Below are 21,840 nucleotides of genomic sequence, written 5' to 3'. Positions count from 1 at the left end.
AAGCATGGGTACTACTAATTGTTTAGCGTCAATCCAAACTAGCATGTTTACTCCAATTGATCATGTTTTGGCTTCAATCCAAAACGCCCTTTGACGGATTACGGTCCACGTGCGGCCTATATTCCATACGCGGCAAAATACTCGCCTGAACCCGTTAACGACTCGTTTGTGAAGCTTTGACGTCAAAGCTGCAGCCAAATGTACACCTCTCCAAGTCTCAAACGAATTGACTCTTGAGAAGCGTTTTTTCTCAAACGGCTGAACAGTACACTTTTTTAAAAGGAATAAGTTCCTGAAGAAAAAATACTTTTAAAAAAATTTAACTAATATTTAATTTATCATGTTAGTTGTTCTGTTACATTCGAACAGTCTTATTAGAATGCGCTTGCAGGCAGATCTCATTTCTCGCATTCCCAGCAAGGAATGCAGACATGCAGTACACATCTGAGCGAAAAAAAAAAGGCTCAAAACAAACAATCACGATTAGCACACAATTTGCATTGCCCTCCGTTAACGCCATGGTTCTGGTTTTTGGAGGCTAAACAACAGCTACAGATGTACACCATACTTTTCTTTCGGCCGCCCGGGTTCATACCAATTTCTCTGACATGCTACCTCGCATACCAATTTGACAAACGATGTAGTACTGCACTGCAGCCAAATACAACAGCTAAGACTCATCCACATAGTTTCATCATGGTATGAAATGTTGCTTCCGATGCATGATCCTTCTCCAGGGAGCAACACCTCCAGCGATTGCTATGGAAGCATCAATTATCTGTGCCGAAGTAGCGGTCACCGTACTCTCCCAACCCTGGGATTACCCTGTATTCCTCGCTCAACCCGGTGTCGATCTCGGAGGTTACAATCTTCAGCCTCGGAAATCGCTTGCAGACGCACTGAATTCCCTCAGGAGCCTGTTTACAAATAAAGGTAGACAGATCCAGTTAAAACTAAAATAGGGCGGAGAGCAACAGAACAGTTAGTTTAGTATGTTAATGGATTTACCGAGATAAGATTGAGAAATATGATTCGCTCCTCTGGAACACCTTTTCTTATCAGAAGCTCAATAGCTTGATTTGCTGAGTTACCTACGGAGTACAAAACAACGATGAAGGACACTCAGTTATAAAGTAGTGTCAGATACTGGCGCTATGAATAAAATTGCAGATGGCCTAAAGCTGGTGGAGCATCTAGCCAAACATTGCAGCAGCAGCAGTCTTTGATTGTTCATTCATTCAGAACATAATCATGGACTAATGATTCATACTTGCCTTATACTTTTTTTAAAAAAATCAAGGTGTTCCCAACAGGGAAACCAATAGGCAATAATATCTTCCAATGTCCAGAAAAGCTTCTGGATAAATGCAAGATATATAAGTGCAGGCATGCATAGCAAAGGCAATGTCGTCCATGATCAGTGGTTCACAAGTCAGTTAGCTTAAGTTCCAACAAATGAATGAAAATACATATAGAGCGACCATGCAAAACTGACCTGTACCAAGCACTGGATCCAAAAGAAGAACATGCCGTTCAGCAATATCCATGGGCAGTTTATGGTATATAAGCTGCAATGGCAAAGTGAATAATAATTATTCAAACTATATGAACTAAGTCATTCTGAGGATCCTTTTTCAATAATCATTAATCATAAAATCTATGTACTTACTTGCTGTCCATTGTCTCCAACACGATGTATTAGAATCTTGCCAATTTTTATTCCTTTACAACAAGCACGCAATGCATTCTCCATACTTTCACCACTGCAATACAATGATACATGTTAATGAAAAGATGTTGAAATATCTTCTGTAATACTAATATTTCACGACATTACGGAAGAATGACTAGGAAAAAAGTAATTTGGAGTTAAAAATTGGGACATGATGCATGGTACCATGAAGATCGATAAATGCACTAGTCTGACCTAGAAAAAAATGTTACAGAACACATAACATACATAAAGGAAGAGGTTCCAAAATCCAATACAAAACAAAGTATAATGTAAAATTCTACTAATAACAAATAATCTTGAGTTCTAAGGTAGCATCTCAACACAAGGATCCAGAAAATTGCTGTTGGACAGAGTCAATTCAGTATGCAGCCATCCTTCAAAATGCACCTGCCAATGTTGTCTGCTTGAATTTTTAGTTTGCTAATTACTTCATCATTTCATAACGTACCTTCGGACAATAGACACTCCACAGAGCTTCTTGCAAAATTCAACTCCCATATAAATGGACCCTAGACCCAGAAGAAACAAATTATACATGCATGAGTTGATGTTCTGAAAAAGGAAAGCATTGTAGAGCTAGCTAATTTCAAATACTAAATGCATAGAGGTACGACATGCAGAGTATCATGTAGCAAACTTGTTGGGAAGTTCTAGGTATGCTGTTTTTCTATTTGCACTAAATCAGACCCCTAAAAACCTGTTTGCAGCCAACCATAAATTGCTACTCCTACGTCGAAGGGAAAATTTCAGAAGCATATGAAAGTAGCTAATTCCAAAGGTCTGCAGCAGCAGAATTAATTAAGTAAAGGTTCTCCATAACAACGAGTCCCAGCTGCAGGCCACATCTGCAGCATCAATCCTAAATTTTTTTCTCAACAAATTTTTGGGTGATTTTAGAGAATTGTTATGTAGCACACTAGTCAAATTTGAATCAGTTGTCTTACAACTATGAACAATTAAAAAAACTCCTTTTCGTAGGTGGATTCACACCAGTTCAGAACTTATGATATAAAACAATATTAGCATTAGCAACCAGAATGAAACCGTGCACCCCCTGCATCACAGTGGGATGGAGCCGTTTTGATGGCAGGATGGGTTATGTGCGCTCTCTTTTCAGTCTTTTGTAGGAATAATTTGTAACACTGTTAAACAACTGAAAAAGAATGAAACCAAAAATATGTGGTACCATTTGAAAATACCTGTTGGAGTAATAATCTGCTTTTCTGTAAATGGCAAATGCCCCAGTCCGTGCTCAACTACCTGACATGGCATTTCCATACCAATAGCAAATGAGTTGAATCAATTCAAAATCTGGATCTTTTAAAAAAAAAATTTATGAAGTTAAAGAGAAGTTATAAAAGCTATATATACAAAAGTAGTACCAAACGGATCAACCGATCTGAATAAAAGACAAAGTCAGGTGTAGTGATGTCCCTGTCACGAATCAGAGTATGCATTCCTCGGATCTGTTGAATTCACCATGAAAAGTAGAAGAATATTATGAAATTTAGCAAAGAAAAGCATAAAGTTTAAAGATAAGTGCAAATAATCTAACCTGGAATGTTGTTTGAACCACATAAACATGTGGATAGATTTTGCACAAGTCATGCTGACCAAGCTTAGTACGAATATGTTGAACAATCAGGTCAATTGCCACATGATTATCACCTCCTCGTGGTATGATCACGTCGGCATATTTTTTCGAAGGGAGAACAAAATCATCAAATGCTGGCTTCACAAACCTGCCATACTACAGATGCCAACAGAATTTCAAATTATATATGTAGAAAAATTGAAATCAGAAAGGTAAAAAGACAAAAACCTGTTTACAAAGCACAAGAACAATATTAATATAAAAACGCAAAATAAAACAAGTTGAAGTACCTGCTCAAGCACCGAGCTAACATCTCTACCTCTTTCAACTGTATCACGCCTTATTCGTCGAGCTAGCCTAATATCAGCATCTGATTGGATGCATCATGGGCACCCAAAAAAGAAGTGAACAAATATTCCAGCTAATAACAGGAAGCAGTTCAAGGCAAACCCAACATAATAATGAAAATGAGAAACCTGTGTCCACAAAAATTTTCATGTCCATCAGATTGCGAACTCTTTGATCATGGAAGACTAAAATGCCCTCTAATATAATGACATCTGATGCATTGACCTAGCAAAACAAAATTTTATCAGTCATTTAATAAGCAACATTGCAGTTTATTCGCTTAACTGTTAATAAGGAATCATGAAAATACATCAAGAAAAATTAACAAATGTGCACAGTAACATTCGAAACAAAATGCAATGTTGTCAATTTTCATTTTTTTCATGTACAAAGGGCATATATCAGCTATAAATGGTCATATCATTGCAGAGAGATTAGGGGGGAAAGCAACAACTATTCAATGTTATTCAAAAGGCCAATGACTTGAAACCTAGATTAAAAGCTCACAGAACTACCTTTCTAAAGCTTTCAGAGGACCGTCGGTGATTCTTAAAATCATATATAGGAACATTTACAGGTTGTGCCCGTTTTAGCTGCCCCATGCATTCCAGAAGCTGCTCTGTGTCAAATGCATCTGCAAGCAAAGATATTTTTGTTCACATTAGAAACAAAAGAATGCCAACTCAGGCTCTGATCACTAAAACAGGGAGTGTAATTCCATCCAAACGACAAGTCAAGTACCAGGGTGATCAAAGTTGTAATCTTGGGCATGTGCAGATTCTTCAGCAGTTAACCCACGGTAGAAGGAATCCTGCAAGTTAAAACCCAAATGAAATTTACTGGCTCTTCAAAGCATTTCTGGTGGAGCGAGACGACACTAAGACTTGTCAGGAAAAAAACTGAAGTAACTAATGACGCATCATTTGCAGGTGGACTATTGGTTGAAAGATCAACTAACCAATGTGGCATATGGGTTGTCACACAGACACCAAGAAGATAATTTCCCAAATAAATTGGACTAACGGTTTCTGGATTTATAAACATGAGAAGAACATCGAAGGGGGTGGAGCCAGGACGGAGCTGTGGACAATACACATTTAGCTGTGTTTTGCTATTCCATGGAAAACATGGTTGTGCCACATTTCTGCTAACTATAAATATTTTGAGTTGCATTTATCACAAACTGATATTCCCATCCTCTAGATCATGTGGTGCCTGAATGGATGCCCCCAAACATCCAGTTACCGTAAGTGACCTAAATGCATTCATGCTAGAGGTAGCACAACTTGAGGTAACATTCAGGCATATCCCAGAAAAACTGATCAGACATCAAGTTACCCGTGTCCATTCATGCCATGTTTTCCATTCATATAAAATATAAGGTTGTGAACAGTTTCATTGCTTAGTTTCACAGCTGTAATATGAGCATTAGGTGCAATGAATTGCAAGAAAGATGAATGCATAGAGACACTCATCTAGCAGAATAGATCTAAACAGATTACTTTTCCAAAAAGTAGTAGGGAAATGGCAGAAGCACGTTAGTAAGCTGGTTAAAGGACACATCAAACCTACTCGAAAATTTCCTAATCCTGATCACTATCAGTCCATGATTTAGCACATATGCCGCATTATGCAACCCCAGAGTTCAGCTAAGCTAGTAACACAGATCAATGTGAAACTATAGAAGAAAATGATGGCACACACACCTGGTTGACGAGCACGACACGGTGGTCGTGCAGCTGCTGGATGATCATGTCGCACACCGTCGTCTTCCCCGACGCCGTCCCACCCGAAACCCCTTGAAAAATCCAAGAGAAATCCTCGCAAACAGAGGCTAAACCAAGCAAAAAACAATGCCGACGAGGAAGGGCTCGAATTAGTTACTACCGATGACGAAGGGCTGCCTGAGCGCGGATGGCGACACAAGCTCCGCGGCGTCGGCGGCGACGCCGTTGGCGTAGACGGCGCCGTTGGAGTGGGCGGCCGCCGCCGCGGCCGCCTTGGCGGAGGAAGGGGAGGACGGGGCGGAGGGGGAGGAGAGGCGGAGCGCCTCGAGGCGGAGTCCGCTGAAGTGCGCCCCCACCGCCGAGTCCATGACGTCGTCCACCGCCTTCTCCGGCATGATCTCCCCGCCGCCGCCGCCGCCGATCGATCTCGCTGCCTTCGCGGGTTTTGGTCGGGATCTTCTCGCTCGCCTCTCACTCTCTCTCGATCGGTTTTTAAAACGAAAATAAAAAAAAAAAGAAATGTAGTTTGGGAATTTCGGATAAGTAGTAATTTGATGGGGAAAATGGGCCGGGTTTTGTGGTGGGGCCGATGGTTGCATGGACCTGGTGTTTGTACACCGGGTGTATGACAGGTGGGGCCGGATGTGAAGGTGTATGAAAGCTGGGTCTAGGGTGGTTGGGATGGGGAAGCGTACGGTTCAGTGGACGGGGGACATGAGGCACAGATGCTTCCGCCTGGAGCTCCACTATTTGGACCACCTGGCTGTCATTGATCTGTCTCACTCGAGGGAGTTACTGCCTCCGTCCCACAGTAAATAAAGTTTTTTTTTTCTTGCAACGTTAATACAAATATAAAAAAATAAGTTATACTTAAAATACTTTTATGATAAATCAAGTCACAAATAAAATAAATAATAATTATATATTTTTTAAATAAGACGAATGAACAAACATTAAAAAAAACTCAAAACGACAAGTATTATGGGATGGAGGTAGTAAAAAAAACATGAATACTAGGGAAGCATCTGATATCGAATAAGTGGAAGGGGAGAGATTTTGAACCCAAGCCAACTAAATCATCATCTTGTGGAGTTAGCTGGAGGATCCCTGGGCGTTTCTCTCATTCGAGTGAGTCAATGGCACAGTGCCACAGTGTTTGCATATCTTCGTTCTAAGATATAAGGATTTTTAATTTTACACACAAATACTAAGACAGTGGGTAGAATTAAAAGGAGAAAATTATGATGGGTTGAAAAACAAAGGTAAGTGGGAATTAAACGGTGGAAGATTGTAATTGAATGAAAAGAGATTGTTAATAAAGAAGTTATATTTTGAGATAAATTTTGAATGCTAGAAGTAGTTATAATTTTGAGACGAAAGGATTCGATTTCTGCAAAACTCATTTGAATTTGGTGGTTTTTTTTTCATATAAATTTGTCAAAAGTTTAAAGGGTAAACATGGAACGATGAATTCGTACAAGTCTGATGTCACATATTTATGCAGATGCTCCAGCCTTGGAGATAGATAGATCGATAGATAAACCATGGGATTCACAATGTCTTATTCCCTCTGAACAGTATGGGATGGGATTCATGTAAACCTCGTGTTAGGAATCGGATCCAAACCGAAACACCCAGCGACCACATATGAAGACAAAGACTGACAAATTCAGGGCAGGATGCAAATCATGCAAAGTATCATTAAGCTTTACTTGTGACTTGTCCATCAAAAACGGACCCAAGAGTTTTAACATTTAGTAACACTGGAATCAGTGCCAACTGCCAAGGGCACATTTTATTATCTCTCAACAGCTCACGTAGTGCAATCTGGGGATCTCTGTAAAGAAGACGTGCAGAGTGGCCCTAGTTTACAATAGAAACCGAGTACAAAACCACAGATCAGCTTTTGTTCTGAGATCCTTCAACGCTCTTCCTTAGTGCCGATATGACCTCTCCTGGTTCAGCTGCTCCAAATATTGAGCTTCCAGCGACAATGCAGTTAGCCCCAGCAGATGCAGCCACATCAATGGTGGAAGGACCCAGACCACCATCAACCTAAAAGAAAAAACAAAAACGAATATGTTTTGATAAAATGGAACTAAATAGCCCCCGAGCGTCTGTACGATTAAATCAGTGTGCTTTAGACAAGAATCATAAATAACATTGCACCACACTACACTGTGAAGAACATATTGTACCTCGATGTCAAGGGATGGGTACTTCTTTCTCAGGGCACGCACCTAACGCACCATGTTTCAAAATGATCAGAATAGTTGTAAAACATAGATACACAAAAATACAGTATAAACTATAAACAATCAGGAATACTAAATGGCACTTGATGCAGTAATAATACCTTTTCCATCATTTCTGGCATAAACTTCTGACCACCAAAGCCAGGTTCAACTGTCATAACAAGAACCAATTCAACAGGATTTTCTGCCTCCACCTGAAGAATTTGTTATCAATAGAACAATTGATGATGCGTGAAACTCACAGAGCAAGATATGCCCACAGCCTTAACTAGCATTGTCAGAAATCAGTTTCAGATAAGTGAGAGTGAAGTTGCTAGCCAACAATATGATTATAATGAATTCAATAGGAAAACAAGGTTAGGCAGTAAATTGCTAGCTCCTTATCACAAGTATCTTGAGACCTGATCATTATTTTGTTAAACAAATGTCTCTTGATCTTCGATGCAGGTCATGCTGCAGAAAACAGACATGTAATGCTGGATATAGTGAACGGGAAGTTAGCTATGCCTGAACATGGGAAGAACAGGATTTGCTTATTTACCAATCAAAGAAATAACATGCAAAATATATTGCCACTAGAGTGGTACAGAATATACAGCAACCAGGACTGGTACATGATCACTGTTCAAGAGTTAAGATTCAGAACTACAGAGGGAATATGCCTGGATACTGAGAACAGGATAACTATAAATGAAACAAATTGTGCAGCTCGAGTGTAAATGAACATAAGCTTACTCCCAGTTTGAGCACTTATTGGATATGTTAAGAAAGGCATTTATGTCATAATTATGAACTGCGTGTGGAAATAGAGCATGGGATCTAGAGAAGTTATATTGAGCAATTACCAGGGGAAAAACTTCCTCCACAGGAGTGCCTGGCCTCAATGATACACCCGGTCGCATACCCTTTGCTTTGATACTTTGGATGAGTTCTTGCCAATTGTCTGCACCAGGTTTTTCGTAAGACAAGGAAAACCATTAACTGCTTCTCAACAATTATATATTTACCTCTGGATACTTCTATATGGAATGTGAAACCTGAGGCACCAGCTTTTGCTAATGGTTCTACATAATCCGAAGGATTGGTCACCATAAGATGGCAGTCCAAATATGCCCTAGAAAATTTCAGAATGGTGAGCATTATAGGTACATATAGGAACAAGAGTTAACAAGGTGAGTAAAAGAGCACCACCATACTTGGTGTGCTTCCTCAAGCTCTGAATCACTGGAGCTCCAATAGTAAGATTAGGAACAAAGTGCCTGCATATGTGAATTAGTTCTTTAGCACTACAACACCACCACTTCAATCGCCATTGATCTATCATATTCTGGTGTTTGCAATACATAAACTCACCCGTCCTGCAAGAGCATATGGAGAAAGAAACCATAGGTCAGCAAAAGCCAAGTTTCGCATTTTCGATTCATAATCAATAACACACAATCCTCTTGAAAAGGAAAAAAAGAAGTGAAACGTGATCACCAGAGAAATCAGGATTAACTGAAATTGTCACCATGAAAACCAGGCTGTTAGAATGAAGAGACAGAAACTTACGCACACATAACATTCTCTCATAGTCTTTGCTCTGAACATCTATGAGCTATGCTACACTAACTTTCCAGTAAGACATGAAACAGGATATGTCGAACAAAAGGTCATTTTGAACAAATATTATCAGATTCCTGCGATTTAGCACATATATAAGTGCATGGTAACTCCAAGCTAAAGCTCAATCCTAACCCTGACCAAATCATCCTACAAACCAAAGGGTACGCACGGTCAAAAGATTTGGGGGGGAAACCGGATACTACTAGAGCCACTGCTTTCGCGCGGATCAGAAGGTGGGGGGCGAGGCGAGAGGGGGATCGCACACGTTACCATGATGTCCATGTGGAGCCAGTCGGCGCCGAGGCGGACCATGCGGTCGGCCTCCGCGGCGAGGTTGGCGAAGTCCGACGAGAGCATCGACGGCGCTATCTTCGCCGCCGCCGCCGCCATGCCTCCTGCTTGACCTGCTCCCGAACCAATTCCGATAGTGTTGGGTGGTGGTGTGTTTGGGGGGCGGCGCGAGTAGAAGTGCGGTAGGTGACGTTCTTCGGGTAATCGGCGGCGCTGGGAATGGGAAACGAAGAGGTTCGGTCGTGTGTATGGCCCACTTGTCAGTGGCAGGGATTGTTTTCACGAATTATTATCTATTTTAATAATAAATTTAATAGTTTAAATAAAGAACTTTAAAGAAAAGCTTATAACAGTGAGAAAGTTTGAGTTTAGACTTTAGAGACGTGTACCAGATAATTCATCACAATAAGTCAATAACAATACGATGAATTAACCCAGAAGAACATGGTTAGGCTGAATTAAAACAAAGTACTCAAAGCAGGCACGGCTGGTCGCTACTCGCTAGTTGCCAGCGTAAAAGTAGATCAGCAAGTAGAGCGGCGATTTATTTTTGTCCGTCCTGAAACACATGCCTTCCCAATCCGTCCAAAAATAAACGAACCACCATTCTAAAATAAATAAACAAACCAAGTCAATAAACATATCGAATATCGAGCAAACACAAGCACAGTTCAACATATCGACCATTGTGATATTTCTGACAATAAATATGTTCGGTCTCATTTGCATCAAGGCAGCGATTAGTTCAACAAAGCAGGTTGGGAGAATCCTGGTACAGAATAGAAGCAAGAAAGCACAAGCGTTTCTATCAAGTTCAGGGCATGATTCCCTGGCGTATCAGGGAGAATGTTCGAAGCAAATTTGTTGATGCAAATTTGCGGTAACTGAAGAACATAATCGTCGATCTAGTCCTTCCTCAGGTCGATGTACTCTCGCTTCGTCCCAGCTTTGTTGATGACAACTATCTCCAGCTTATCACCCTGCAATATTTGCATGCTTCGAGCGTCAGTAAAGTGGCAAATACGACGGTGTGAAACACATTACTGATGGGATTGCAGTACTGAGATGGTGAAACATACAGTGTAGATGTCCCTCTCAGTTGCCGATGCAAACACATCCTTCACTAAATCGACCGCCTCTGTCTCCGACAAAGGTGTGACGGCATCCTGCACGCATCAGAAATATTCTTAGGACTAGTGGAGCTATTCAAATCAGCAGTTGAGCACTTATTTCTGGGTGGCACATAAACTTGCATGTCAAATCAACCAGATGATCACATGACATGATCAATCATAATGCACATGCTAGGTAACAAACTAGTAAAACTTCAGTGCCTTACTCTTGCAGGGAGTAATAGTGGACTAGGTGATTTTAGTTGGTTGTCCAGCACTGGCATGATCAAAGCAGATCCTGTTCCCTGTGCACTGTAGCCGGTCCTCTCATAGGACCCAACTGCATCATAGGTGAAAACACATCCTTTCCCTGTGAAAATAAGATATGTGTTTATTAGCTATTAGAGAAATATATATGCTTCAACAAACACATAAAACATAAATTGGAAAAGGAGAAAAAACATAAATAAAAATCTGCACCTTACCTTCACTATCAAGCCCACCAAGTACATTGAAAGCATAATATGGGAAGAATCGCTTGTAGTACAGAGTGTTGGAGAGCAGTTGTGCCATGGCAGGGCAGCTCATCCTTTTATTGTGCTGGTGCTGGTACAGCTACAAAAACAAATGGGCAGCAATAATTTAGATAGCAATACTGGGAGCATCCTGAACATTCAGAAGTGCATATTTGCATTAGCTTGAACACTTCCAAGTGTATAAAACAATAAACTTCTTTACTAACAAATAATGCCAATAAATTGCAGCCTAGCCAGCTTAACAGAGTTCCTGACGAAAGGGAAGTTTGATTTGTGAAACTAACAGCTAACCAGCTAGGAGGCTGCGTAGAGAAGCAAATAGAAGGAACAAAAGCAAAAATATATATTTCTGACGCAAGATGCAAGTCAATCAGTTCATCTGCCTTTAGTATCAAAAATTATACTAGCAGCATTAAGTGCACAATAAACAACTATCATTTCTTGTATTGATATAACAACAAAAGGTCTAAACGAAAGTACAACCCTGTTACAGTGGCGAAGTTATGGCTCGGGAACTTACCAATTCTCTGGCAGCCAAGTTCTTGTGCAGAGCTTTGATATCACCTTGGAAGCCGGAAGATGCTAGTGCGCATTTGTCCGCTCTAAACACGAAAAAAAGAAAAAATGTCTTAATTTTGTATTATTGATAACGAGCATATTGGAATGTCATAGCAATAAAGAACAATACTTCCTCCGTTTTTTCCCCGCAAAAAAAAAATACTTCCTCCGTTTCACAATGTAAGACTTTCTAGCATTGCCCACATTCATTTAGATGTTAATGAATCTAGACATATGTATGTGTTTAGATTCATTAACATCTATATGTATATGGGCAATGCTAGAAAGTCTTACATTGTGAAACGGAGGGAGTAACACGCAGTGGCATGATTAAAGGTGCTCAGTAACTTCCATGCAAGCAGATAATAAATTTAGAAGAAAGTAACCTATAGCACCTCAAAAATATATCGGTGTAATCACAAACTAACCATGCCAAATAAAAGAGAAGTGCAGCGTATTATCACCAGTAGACTTAATAAACTAATTGGGTATTAGAGAAGTGCAGCGTATTATCACCAGTAGACTTAATAAACTAATTGTGTATTATCACGTAGTTAACAGTAGGGAACAATAAAAGCTTTTCTGAACATGTTTCTATAACAAGTTTGAAACTACAGAAGAAACTCAAGTAGTTCCAGGAGAAAGTAATATCACATGGTATGGTTCTATTGGACCAGATTCAGATTAGAATTGAGAACATGGAAAAGGCTCAACTAAATAAAGTCATCAATGTTAAGTTATACTTGTATGTAGTTATGTAGTGTACAGTAAGTGCTATCTACCCTTTTCACAAAACCATGCTTATGGAGACTCCATTAGGTAAAATCGCCACTCACTCTTGGCAAGATTATGTGCTAGAAACAGAGGTACCACCCAAAAGAAAATCGATTTTCAAAATCACTGAACAAAGGTAAGCCGAGGTCACCAAGCATGGTAAAACAATCCCAAAAGACAAACAACATCAGCAATTTAAAACGACAAGCTTTCATTTCCTCAGCCTATGTTCATATCCCAGTGAATCATTCGAACAAACCATTCCTATAGATGAATGAAATAGTGTACATAAATGTTCTAACACTGCCTATCGAACACCCTAAGACAAGGCAACACTAAACTCAAACAAAAGATGAGCATACACTAGGAGTTAAACCCACGAGCACGACTACCCAACAATGTCTCTGTTCTATGGATCAAGAAAATTTACTGATTACATATCGTACCTTAATTGCAATACTGTAAAACCATGTTGTGTACAGACTGCACGAGTTAAAAAATAGTTGCCCTAAAATTACTACAATCAAGACCTTACGACAAGTAAACCCTACTTTATCTCCCCAAATCACCCCCCAAGAATCCAGCCACCAAACCCTAGCTAAATCAACCAAAGCCATCACCAAATCATCCCCCATCCCACCAACCAATTCGACTCCCAAGCGCATCACAAACCCACACAGCCCTCCCAATCAACAAACCCTAAGCCCAAAGCGGGCAGATCGGGGGCCGCGATTCGGCCGGGACTTACAGCTCGCAGATCTTGGAGTGGTCGCGCGTGAGGATGTTGTATCCGACGGAAAGGCGGGTATCGGCGGCCACCACGCAGTAGTCCGCGCCGGCGATGGCCACGCACGTCCTGCAGGCACACACACACCAACAACAACCCGCGGCCGTCGTCAGCGAGAGCCGGAGGAAACCACGGCGGCGGGCGGGGATCGAGTATGGGGGCTTACCCGCCGTTGTTCTCGTAGACCCAGTCGCCGCGCCTCGACATGGCCGCGATCGGGGAGCTAGGTCGTCGGCGGCGGCGGCTTGCTTGCTCGGGATGCGGCGGAGGAGTCGCCGGAGTGGAGGAGGAGGAGGAGGAGAGAGAGTATTGGAAAGGACACGCCTCGCTGCGTTGCGCTTTTCTCCACCCTTGATCCGACTCCCACGAGGCCATGGGCCTTGGCCCAACTTCGTATTGGGTCTGGATATGGATCGGGCATGGGCCGGCCCGTGGTTTTTTATGGGCTTTTTAGCGAGCCCGCTTTCCATGGTGACGGTTGCGGTTGCATTTATATCGTCTTGGGTTGAAATGCGAGCCCCCCCCCCCCCCCCCCCCCCCCCCTCTCACGATATTCAGTTTGGGATTCGATACAAAGGCCGGCGGTTTGGGAGAGCACCGAAATTTGGTGATGAAATTCGAGTGAAACTTAACCCTGATGCATGGTACATGTATGGCCCTGTTTAGTTCCACACCAAACTTTCTCTAAACTTCTAACTTTCCATCACATCACATCCAAAATTTTCCTACTCACATAAACTCTTAACTTTTTTTCCAAACTACTTTCTCCATTTTACAATGTAAGTCATTCTAGCATTTCTCATATTTATATTGATGTTAATGAATCTAAATAGATATATATGTCTAGATTTATTAACATCAATATGAATGTGGGAAATGCTAAAATGACTTACATTGTGACACGGGGGAATATCAACTTTCCCCAAACTTCTTCTCAATTTCAGGAACTAAATACAGCCTATGCCATTGAGTTTGGCTCTACTCTTTCGAGGGCTGCTATAAGTACGATATGTTTTGTACAATAGTTGTACGATGAAACACTTCTCCAGTGTTTAACTGCTGTATATTTGGTCCCACATGGATGGATTTACCTTGTGTCGCTCCACCCACATGCATACTAAAATAAATTGCAAAGCGAAGTAGTTTATGATGACATGTTTTGCAAAGCAAAGTTTATATTAAAATACTAATATAAAAAAATACAAGAGCTAAATACATGGTCTTACTCTTAGACAGTGCACGGAAAAAAAAAAGCGACTAGCGTAACAAAGAATATGTTTGTGATGCCCAAGCAAATAAGATGGATTAAGATGGACATACCTCTTTGCATGCAGTCTAGATTAGTATCGTTGTAGATTAGATCAGACTGTCAGTTTAGATATTAACTTAGGTTTATACAGCATAAATAAGAAAACAGGTAAAAGAGGGCAAAGAGTTTGTAAACTTTGTATATGGGCTTCTGGGCCATGAAGGACTTGTATTCTTATCATGTATCCATGTTTCTGTGCCGTCTGTTTGGTTGCCGTATGTTCGGGCATAGCTAGCTGGCGCGTACGCGTCGTCAGCGCTCGTTATTGGGTATAAATTGTTATACTAATCTATTAGCATATTAGATAATAATAGTTTAGAATAATGATGGTAGTAGATAAGGTTTTATTTTTTCTGTGAGATTTTTTTAACTAACAAATTAAAAAGAAATCTACATATGAAGTCATAGTTTCAAAATTTTAAACCCAGATTTGAAAACTTTCAACTCGAAATTTATTTTTTTAAGTAAAATTTGAAAAACTTTCAACTCAACTTTGAAAACTTTTAACCCAGATTTAAAAACTTTCAACTCAAGATTTGAAAACTTTCTACTCGGATTTGAAAACTTTCAACTCGGGATTAAAAACTTTCAACTCGGATTTAAAAACTTTCAACTCAAAATTTGAAAACTTTCAACTCAAATTTGAAAATTTTTAAATTAAGATTTTAAAATTTTTCAGGTCAAGATTTTAAAACTCTCAACAAAAAAATTAAAAACACTTACTGCTGGAATATTAAAATGTAATCAGAAAAAAACGCAAAAAAAAAGAAACATAAAAAAATCACGGAAAAAAAGAAAGTGAAAAAAAAAAGAAAACGGTGGTAGGTTAGAGAAGAAAAAATCGCGCGCGTGCGCCGCGTGGGCCATATGAGTCGGGAGTGCGTGCTGCCGGCGTGCGTGTGCGAATTAGGATTCTCGCGTCCGTTCGTACTAATTTCATAAGTGAGAATCGTACGTGAAGCCTACTATTTCCCCCGGCCAAAAAGGTGACATTGCAAGTATTGAGAAAAATAACATGCACCCCAAATTATCTACGTGCACTCAAAAACTTGGGTAGTCATCAGTGGTCTAGTTGGTATAGTGTTGTGGAACGAGATCATCTGACTTTGTGAAGTCAGAGAAGCACAGTACCTTGGCTTTGATCCATTCTCACCCGTAGCGAGATTAATCGATACAGTACTGCTGTTTTTCGCGTCAACAAGTACGCTACAGTATCAGTGAATAGTGAATTAGCACGATGGTTTTTACTGTTTTGTATTGTTGCTACAGCCAAAACTTCAAAACACTGTTATGTACCATAGCACCAGGCTTATTTTACTGTGCTTATCTGCCGTTCGCTTGCAAAGTCAAAGAGCCGGATCCGTAGGTGTTGTACATCCACGATTTCACGTCATGAACCAACTAAACTCTGCTTTTGATACAATTGATCGGTATATATACTACACGCCAAAAATCTCCCTGCAGTTTTTAGTAAGCGATGCCATTAACTTTTAAACATATATTTAATCGTGTAAATAAGTCATACTTGAAATATATATCTTCCATGATAAACCAAGTTAAAAAAAACTGATAACTACATAACTTTTTTTTAAAAAAAGAATAATCTACATATTAAAAATCATCTATTAAAAACCTAAGGAACTTGGTCAAAACTCCGGTTTTCGAAAGCTGCTAATTTAATTCAAGCATTGGGAACAGTAGAACACACTGCCTATGAATCGTACTGTACATTGATTTGCTTGTACCTTGTATTGATTTCTGCATGATTCCTTGGTTTCTTTTTTTTACACATTTACTTTTCCTTCACCAGATGGAATAATACACAGTAATACTAGCCTAAGGGCCTATTTAAATAGCAGGAATGAAAAAAAATTGAAGGAATAGAAAAATCACATAACTCTAACAAGAATTGAAGTGATTGAAGTGTAAAATAGAGAATTGTAAAACACAGAACCGTTTGATTGAATCGTGGAAAAAAAACATAAGAATCGGATGAGAGAAATATACTTAAAGGGAAGTTTCATCCAAAATATCTATAGAATTGTCCATTCCATATGAATTTTTTTTTACGGAAGTTCCATATGAATTTTAAAGGATTGGATCATTTAATTCGAAGGCATTTATAGGAATTTTTTTAATAAAATTAAAATCCTTCAAAATTTTTATTTTTTTTCTCTGAATTAAAGGAGCCTAACTTTTTTTTTCTCCATGCATGATGCATCCACCACCTTCCTGACCTCTCCCTCTATATACACAGGCGCCACCAACAAAAGGCACACCAAAAAAAAATCTCACTACTGATCATCACATTCATCAGTGGAGTGCAGCTAGCTAGCTAGAGCTAAGCCAATCGAGATGATCGGGTGGGGCGACGTGTACAAGGTAGTGGCGGCCATGGCGCCGCTCTACTTCGCGCTGGGCCTCGGCTACGGCTCCGTGCGGTGGTGGCGCCTCTTCACCGCCGACCAGTGCGACGCCGTGAACCGCCTCGTCGCCTGCTTCGCCGTCCCCTTCTTCGCCTTCGACTTCGCCGCCCGCATCGACCCCTTCGCCCTCAGCTACCGCGTCCTCGCCGCCGACGCGCTCTCCAAGCTCGCCGTCGCGCTCGCCCTCGCCGCCTGCGCCGCCGCCGCCTCCACCCGCTGCTGCGGCTCCGGCGGAGGCAAGCGCGGCGGCGGCGGCGGCGGCGGGTTCTCGTGGTGCATCACTGGGTTCTCGCTGGCGACGCTGAACAACACGCTCGTCGTCGGCGTGCCGCTGCTGGACGCCATGTACGGGAAGTGGGCGCGCGACCTCATCGTGCAGATCTCCGTGGTGCAGACCATCGTCTACTTCCCGCTGCTGCTGCTCGCGTTCGAGGTGAGGCGCGCCACCACGGCGGCGGCGGCGCCGCCGCCGCCGCCGCCGACGGGGACCGACGACGACGACGTGGAGGACGGCGCCGCCGCGGCGGCGACGGCGGCGGCGGCGAGGCGGTCGCTGTGGCCGCTGGTGAGAGCGGTGTGGCTCAAGGTGGCGCGCAACCCGAACGTCTACGCGGGCGTTCTTGGCGTCGCGTGGGCGTGCGTCACAAACAGGTGTGCCTACGTAAGCGACTGCATGCATGCAGAAATTCTTGTTTTGTCCGAGTCTCTCACTGATTCGCGCGCTTTGCTGTGGAAGTTCTGAAGTAACTTTTAATATGTTTTTAACAGGATGGATCCAGCGTAGGTGCTGTGGGACTCGAGTCCCCCTACCCCGCTTAATCGCATTAGTAATTTTATGAATTTGTAGTAGTAATAAACCAACATCATTATCAAAACAAAATCAGTTTGCTGGAAATGTAAGATTCTCTAGTCAAAATGTTGTAAAAAAACACATTAAACAGGCCATAGGAAAATGTTTATATATAGCCTACTAACTGAGCTTTCTTTATTAATTAGTACTCTATAAAAGGGACAATCAAAGTGGATCGGAACAAATACAACCATTGTTAGTGGAACGGCTGACATGAACTTGTAAACCATATTTTTGTTAATTAAAGTAACTTGATTTGACTACAAGCATCTCTCATGTTTGCCCCATATTAATCAAGAATTGAATACAAGTAAAGCAACACACTACTTGAATATGTATTGGACGACAGTCCAATCAGGCACATATATATGGAGAACAACTTTGGCAATTTGGCATAAAGTTGTCTGATTCAAGTCAGGAGAGAATGTTTGCTGCAAATGATCAGATATGTACCTTTAATCAACCCCCCCCCCCCCCCCCTCGAAAAACTTGCATATTACGCTTGTTTAGGCTATGGCAGATTATTCCAAGATCCTGTTCCCAAATCAAACGATGAATTCTCGAGAGATTTGCAGGGAATTATCTTTATTTGTGGCTTGATTTATTGTGACTGTCGTTCTTGCTTTGCAGGTGGCATGTCGAAACGCCAAGCATCATAGAGGGGTCAGTGCTGATCATGTCCAAGACCGGGGTTGGACTCTCCATGTTTAGCATGGGTACGTAATTAACCAATTAATAATCAGCTATCACACGACTTGATCATTCCTAACTTCTTTTCTAATAAATATGCAAATTAAATTTTTTACGTAAAATGATATGGTATTAACGTATAATTGATTAAGTTTTAATTATTACAAACTTAAAAAATAGATTAATATAATATTTTAGAGCAACTTTCATATAGAAAGTTTTTGCACGAAACACACCGTTTAGCGGTTTGAAAAGCGTGTCACGAAAATTTTTATCTTCATTCAACTCTTGTTGGAGAAATGAACGGTACCTAAGGACTAATGAACAAGAAAACGCTGTACTCTCCTAACTGAAATCTGCATTTGATTTGTTTGTGTTTGTACTCTCCTGTACTGTGCAGGTTTGTTCATGGCGTTGCAGGACAAGATCATCGTCTGCGGCGCCGGCCTGACCGTGCTGGGCATGGCGCTGCGGTTTGTCGCCGGCCCGGCCGCCACCGCCGTCGGCGCCTTCGCCCTCGGCCTCCGCGGCGACTTCCTGCGTCTTGCCATCATACAGGCATACACACATTTACACGAAATTCATTCGCCAAGTTCTTTTTTTCTTCTTTCACCTGAAATTTGTCTGAATTCAAACGGATGCATGCATGACACAAGTCCTCACGATGAAACTGCTCGTGATGAACAGGCTGCGCTTCCTCAATCCATCACGACGTTCGTGTTCGCAAAGGAGTACGGCCTGCACGCCGAAATACTCAGCACAGCGTAAGTAGACAATCTTATATACGGTTTAACTGGATTTCACTGAACTTCTTTAGTTTGATCTGCTTCAGTACCTTCTGTCAAATTTATCTTCCAGGGTTATATTCGGGACACTGGCGTCATTACCGGTGTTGATCGTGTACTACATTGTTCTAGGCTTCATACGATGATCGGATTAAGTTTTTTTTTTTTTTTTTTTTTTTGGCACGTCAGAATCAGAGTGCAATGCAAAGTAGCATGGCATGCCATCAAGCTTTGTATCACTATTGATCGAGCTATGTACTTACAGAATCTGTACTTCTGATCTTAGGTAAATAATATTAAGCACTATTTACTCGATGAATGATGCAAAAAAAAAAATCTGATGCAGCAACTGCAAATCAAAGTACAATAGTACCCAAATCAATAGCTAGATACAGTATATGTGCTCTACAGTGGAAGAAGAGTTTAGAACTTCAGAGTTCAGATACGAACGCCATCTCTTCAACCTCTGACATACTCCTAATGGACATGGTAGGTAGCATCTGATAATTAATGCCAATTAAGCAGCACCAAAAATTGTTCGGATTCCATATATTGATCATCTGATACTGCAAAATTTTGTGCGAGTGGTTTAACGAGCATTGAATAAGCTTGCACTCATGCATGTTTCTTCAGATTCGTGTTCCATTTTGTGAAGTGCCTCTGAATTTTTGTGGCATTAATTATTCTGGTTGTCCCAGAGCATCGATCAAGCTAGCTACTTCTGCCATTGTTGGCCATCATCGATTCTCTTCTCGACCAAGAATAATACTTATCACTTTCCACAAATTTGCTTTCGCTTGGCCTTAGGACAAATGCGTTTTTTTTTTGTCTGTCAGGACGTCATGAATTGACGTGATGCCATTTGATTTGAATGTTGAAATGCTACAGGAATGACCTGTTTGGAGGAGCTTTAAATTCTGAGAAGCAGCTGTTTGTTAACCAGCTTCTGAGAATTTGAAAAAGCTCTGAAACCCAGCTTCTCTAGCTTCTAGCTTTCTAGTTCATTTTTTAAAATCTGTAACTACAGATTCTCAGAAACTGTGGACTGTTTGGGGCAGATTCTAGCAGAAGAGTTTTTTGGAAAAAGCTGCAGCTGGGACAAGCTCTCCCAAACAGGGCCAATTGGCTTCTACTCCATCACTAAGCCTCAAATTGATTTGAATGTTGAAATGCCTCAAATTCATTGTTGACGAATCCTTGTTTGTTTGGGGTCAGACGAGGCCCCGACAAAATTCCAAAATCATCTGGTAAAACATTGGTCCAATTCAAGGTTCACGGTGCCATGTAATGGATCTGACTCCAATAATATCCTTCGCTGCTAGCTTCATCCCTGATATATGATAAATGAATAAATTACATATTGGATCACTTTTTATAATAGTTTTAATTTGAACTATCTTGAACTAAGTTTTCACTTTTTTTTAGAACAAAGTTTTTACTTTGGACCGGATAATATTTTCTTCTTTGTTACGCCTATTTTCCTTTGGACCGGATAATATTTCCTTTCCGTTACACCCTGGGCCACCCACATAGTTATCCTTTCACCTCCCCTCGCGTGCCTCTATCATTGTTGCTTAACCAGTGGAACTGCATCTTAGTGGGGATAATTAAGGGCTGCTATGTTCCATTTATTGTATATCCCGAGTGATTTCTCCACTAAGATGGAAAATGGAAATGGATTGTTAACCCGACAAAAAAAGATATGAACTACTTTAGGAAAGCAAAAGGAGTGGTGATTATGCAAAACTTGGTGTAATTTCACATCAACGTAGAAACTGCATTGACGAAGCCACCTAATTTAGTTATTATATATATAGTGCGACATTGGGTGGCTTTATCCATTCTAGGCAGCAACTTCCAATTAGGAGTGTTATTGCTAATTAATTTGCTATAGGCACAAGTGGGTGTGGGCTTTTTGTTTATGCTGTAGACCAGGCCCAGAATAGCCCAAGTAATTAAGCCCATGGTGGCTAAAACCCGGCTCCAAGAGCCCAAGACAGGTTGCCCGCAAGAGAGATATGAATCTAAATATTTTTTTTATATTGAAATTTAAATCTTGAGTTATTATTTTCAATAGTTGGTCGGCTATGGGAAATCCTGATGCCAATATTTTCAATAGTACATGTCAATATTTAAAATTTAGGGAAGGATCGATAATATAGCGGTAAGGTTATGGATGCATGATTATACCCGTCAAGATTTAAATCATAGCGCTCATGAATATTACGAACACGTTGGTACATTTTTAATAAGATTTAATATTAACCTTGTATTTTCTATGTGTGTTAAGGGTATTCACAAATGTGAGTGTGGTGTGCATACGCAGTGTGCACCAGTGTATCCGCACTATTTATAATCAAGAAAAACTAGAATTGATTGTTTTTTTTTGTTATATATAGTCATATTACTTGTTTTTTACATGTATTCGTATGCTTCAAATTAATTACCGTTACAGATT

The 21,840-nt window shown here is 40.8% G+C and overlaps 4 protein-coding genes across 5 annotated transcripts; 1 reads left to right on the top strand and 3 right to left on the bottom strand.

Annotated features, from left to right (window-relative positions):
• Positions 1-307: 307 nt before the first annotated feature.
• Positions 308-5,895, bottom strand: LOC127784060 (uridine/cytidine kinase UKL1, chloroplastic-like). Its single transcript, XM_052311239.1, has 14 exons — positions 5,565-5,895; positions 5,384-5,475; positions 4,419-4,488; positions 4,193-4,311; positions 3,806-3,902; positions 3,620-3,699; positions 3,291-3,485; positions 3,118-3,201; positions 2,935-2,995; positions 2,184-2,244; positions 1,670-1,763; positions 1,496-1,568; positions 1,009-1,091; positions 308-917 (listed from the first exon to the last, which is right to left on the bottom strand). The coding sequence occupies exons 1-14, from the start codon at positions 5,797-5,799 to the stop codon at positions 771-773; spliced, it is 1,491 nt and encodes a 496-aa protein (XP_052167199.1). The 5' UTR covers positions 5,800-5,895; the 3' UTR covers positions 308-770.
• A 1,195-nt stretch (positions 5,896-7,090) lies between these two features.
• LOC127784062 (ribulose-phosphate 3-epimerase, cytoplasmic isoform) lies at positions 7,091-9,756 on the bottom strand. The gene is made up of 8 exons (XM_052311241.1): positions 9,535-9,756; positions 9,013-9,017; positions 8,856-8,918; positions 8,667-8,773; positions 8,505-8,602; positions 7,761-7,853; positions 7,603-7,644; positions 7,091-7,459 (listed from the first exon to the last, which is right to left on the bottom strand). The coding sequence occupies exons 1-8, from the start codon at positions 9,652-9,654 to the stop codon at positions 7,304-7,306; spliced, it is 684 nt and encodes a 227-aa protein (XP_052167201.1). The 5' UTR covers positions 9,655-9,756; the 3' UTR covers positions 7,091-7,303.
• A 449-nt stretch (positions 9,757-10,205) lies between these two features.
• On the bottom strand, positions 10,206-13,654 carry LOC127784061 (proteasome subunit beta type-1). The gene is made up of 7 exons (XM_052311240.1): positions 13,489-13,654; positions 13,284-13,391; positions 11,724-11,805; positions 11,153-11,282; positions 10,895-11,037; positions 10,635-10,721; positions 10,206-10,535 (listed from the first exon to the last, which is right to left on the bottom strand). Exons 1-7 carry the CDS (start codon positions 13,527-13,529, stop codon positions 10,461-10,463), a joined length of 666 nt encoding a protein of 221 aa, XP_052167200.1. The 5' UTR covers positions 13,530-13,654; the 3' UTR covers positions 10,206-10,460.
• Positions 13,655-16,920: 3,266 nt separating this feature from the next.
• LOC127785105 (probable auxin efflux carrier component 5b) lies at positions 16,921-19,681 on the top strand. 2 transcript variants are annotated; one of them, XM_052312527.1, is made up of 6 exons: positions 16,921-17,708; positions 17,826-17,837; positions 18,538-18,623; positions 18,998-19,155; positions 19,285-19,361; positions 19,456-19,681. In XM_052312527.1, the coding sequence occupies exons 1-6, from the start codon at positions 16,987-16,989 to the stop codon at positions 19,526-19,528; spliced, it is 1,128 nt and encodes a 375-aa protein (XP_052168487.1). In that variant the 5' UTR covers positions 16,921-16,986; the 3' UTR covers positions 19,529-19,681. The 2 variants fall into 2 exon arrangements, with proteins under 2 accessions (XP_052168487.1, XP_052168488.1); XM_052312528.1 differs by lacking the exon at positions 17,826-17,837.
• Positions 19,682-21,840: the final 2,159 nt, after the last annotated feature.

This window comes from Oryza glaberrima, chromosome 9, assembly GCF_000147395.1.
Source record: "Oryza glaberrima chromosome 9, OglaRS2, whole genome shotgun sequence".
NCBI classification, from domain to species: Eukaryota; Viridiplantae; Streptophyta; class Magnoliopsida; order Poales; family Poaceae; genus Oryza; species Oryza glaberrima.
The sequence above is the reverse complement of the archived record's forward strand: the minus strand, read 5'-3'. Positions and strand labels throughout refer to the sequence as shown.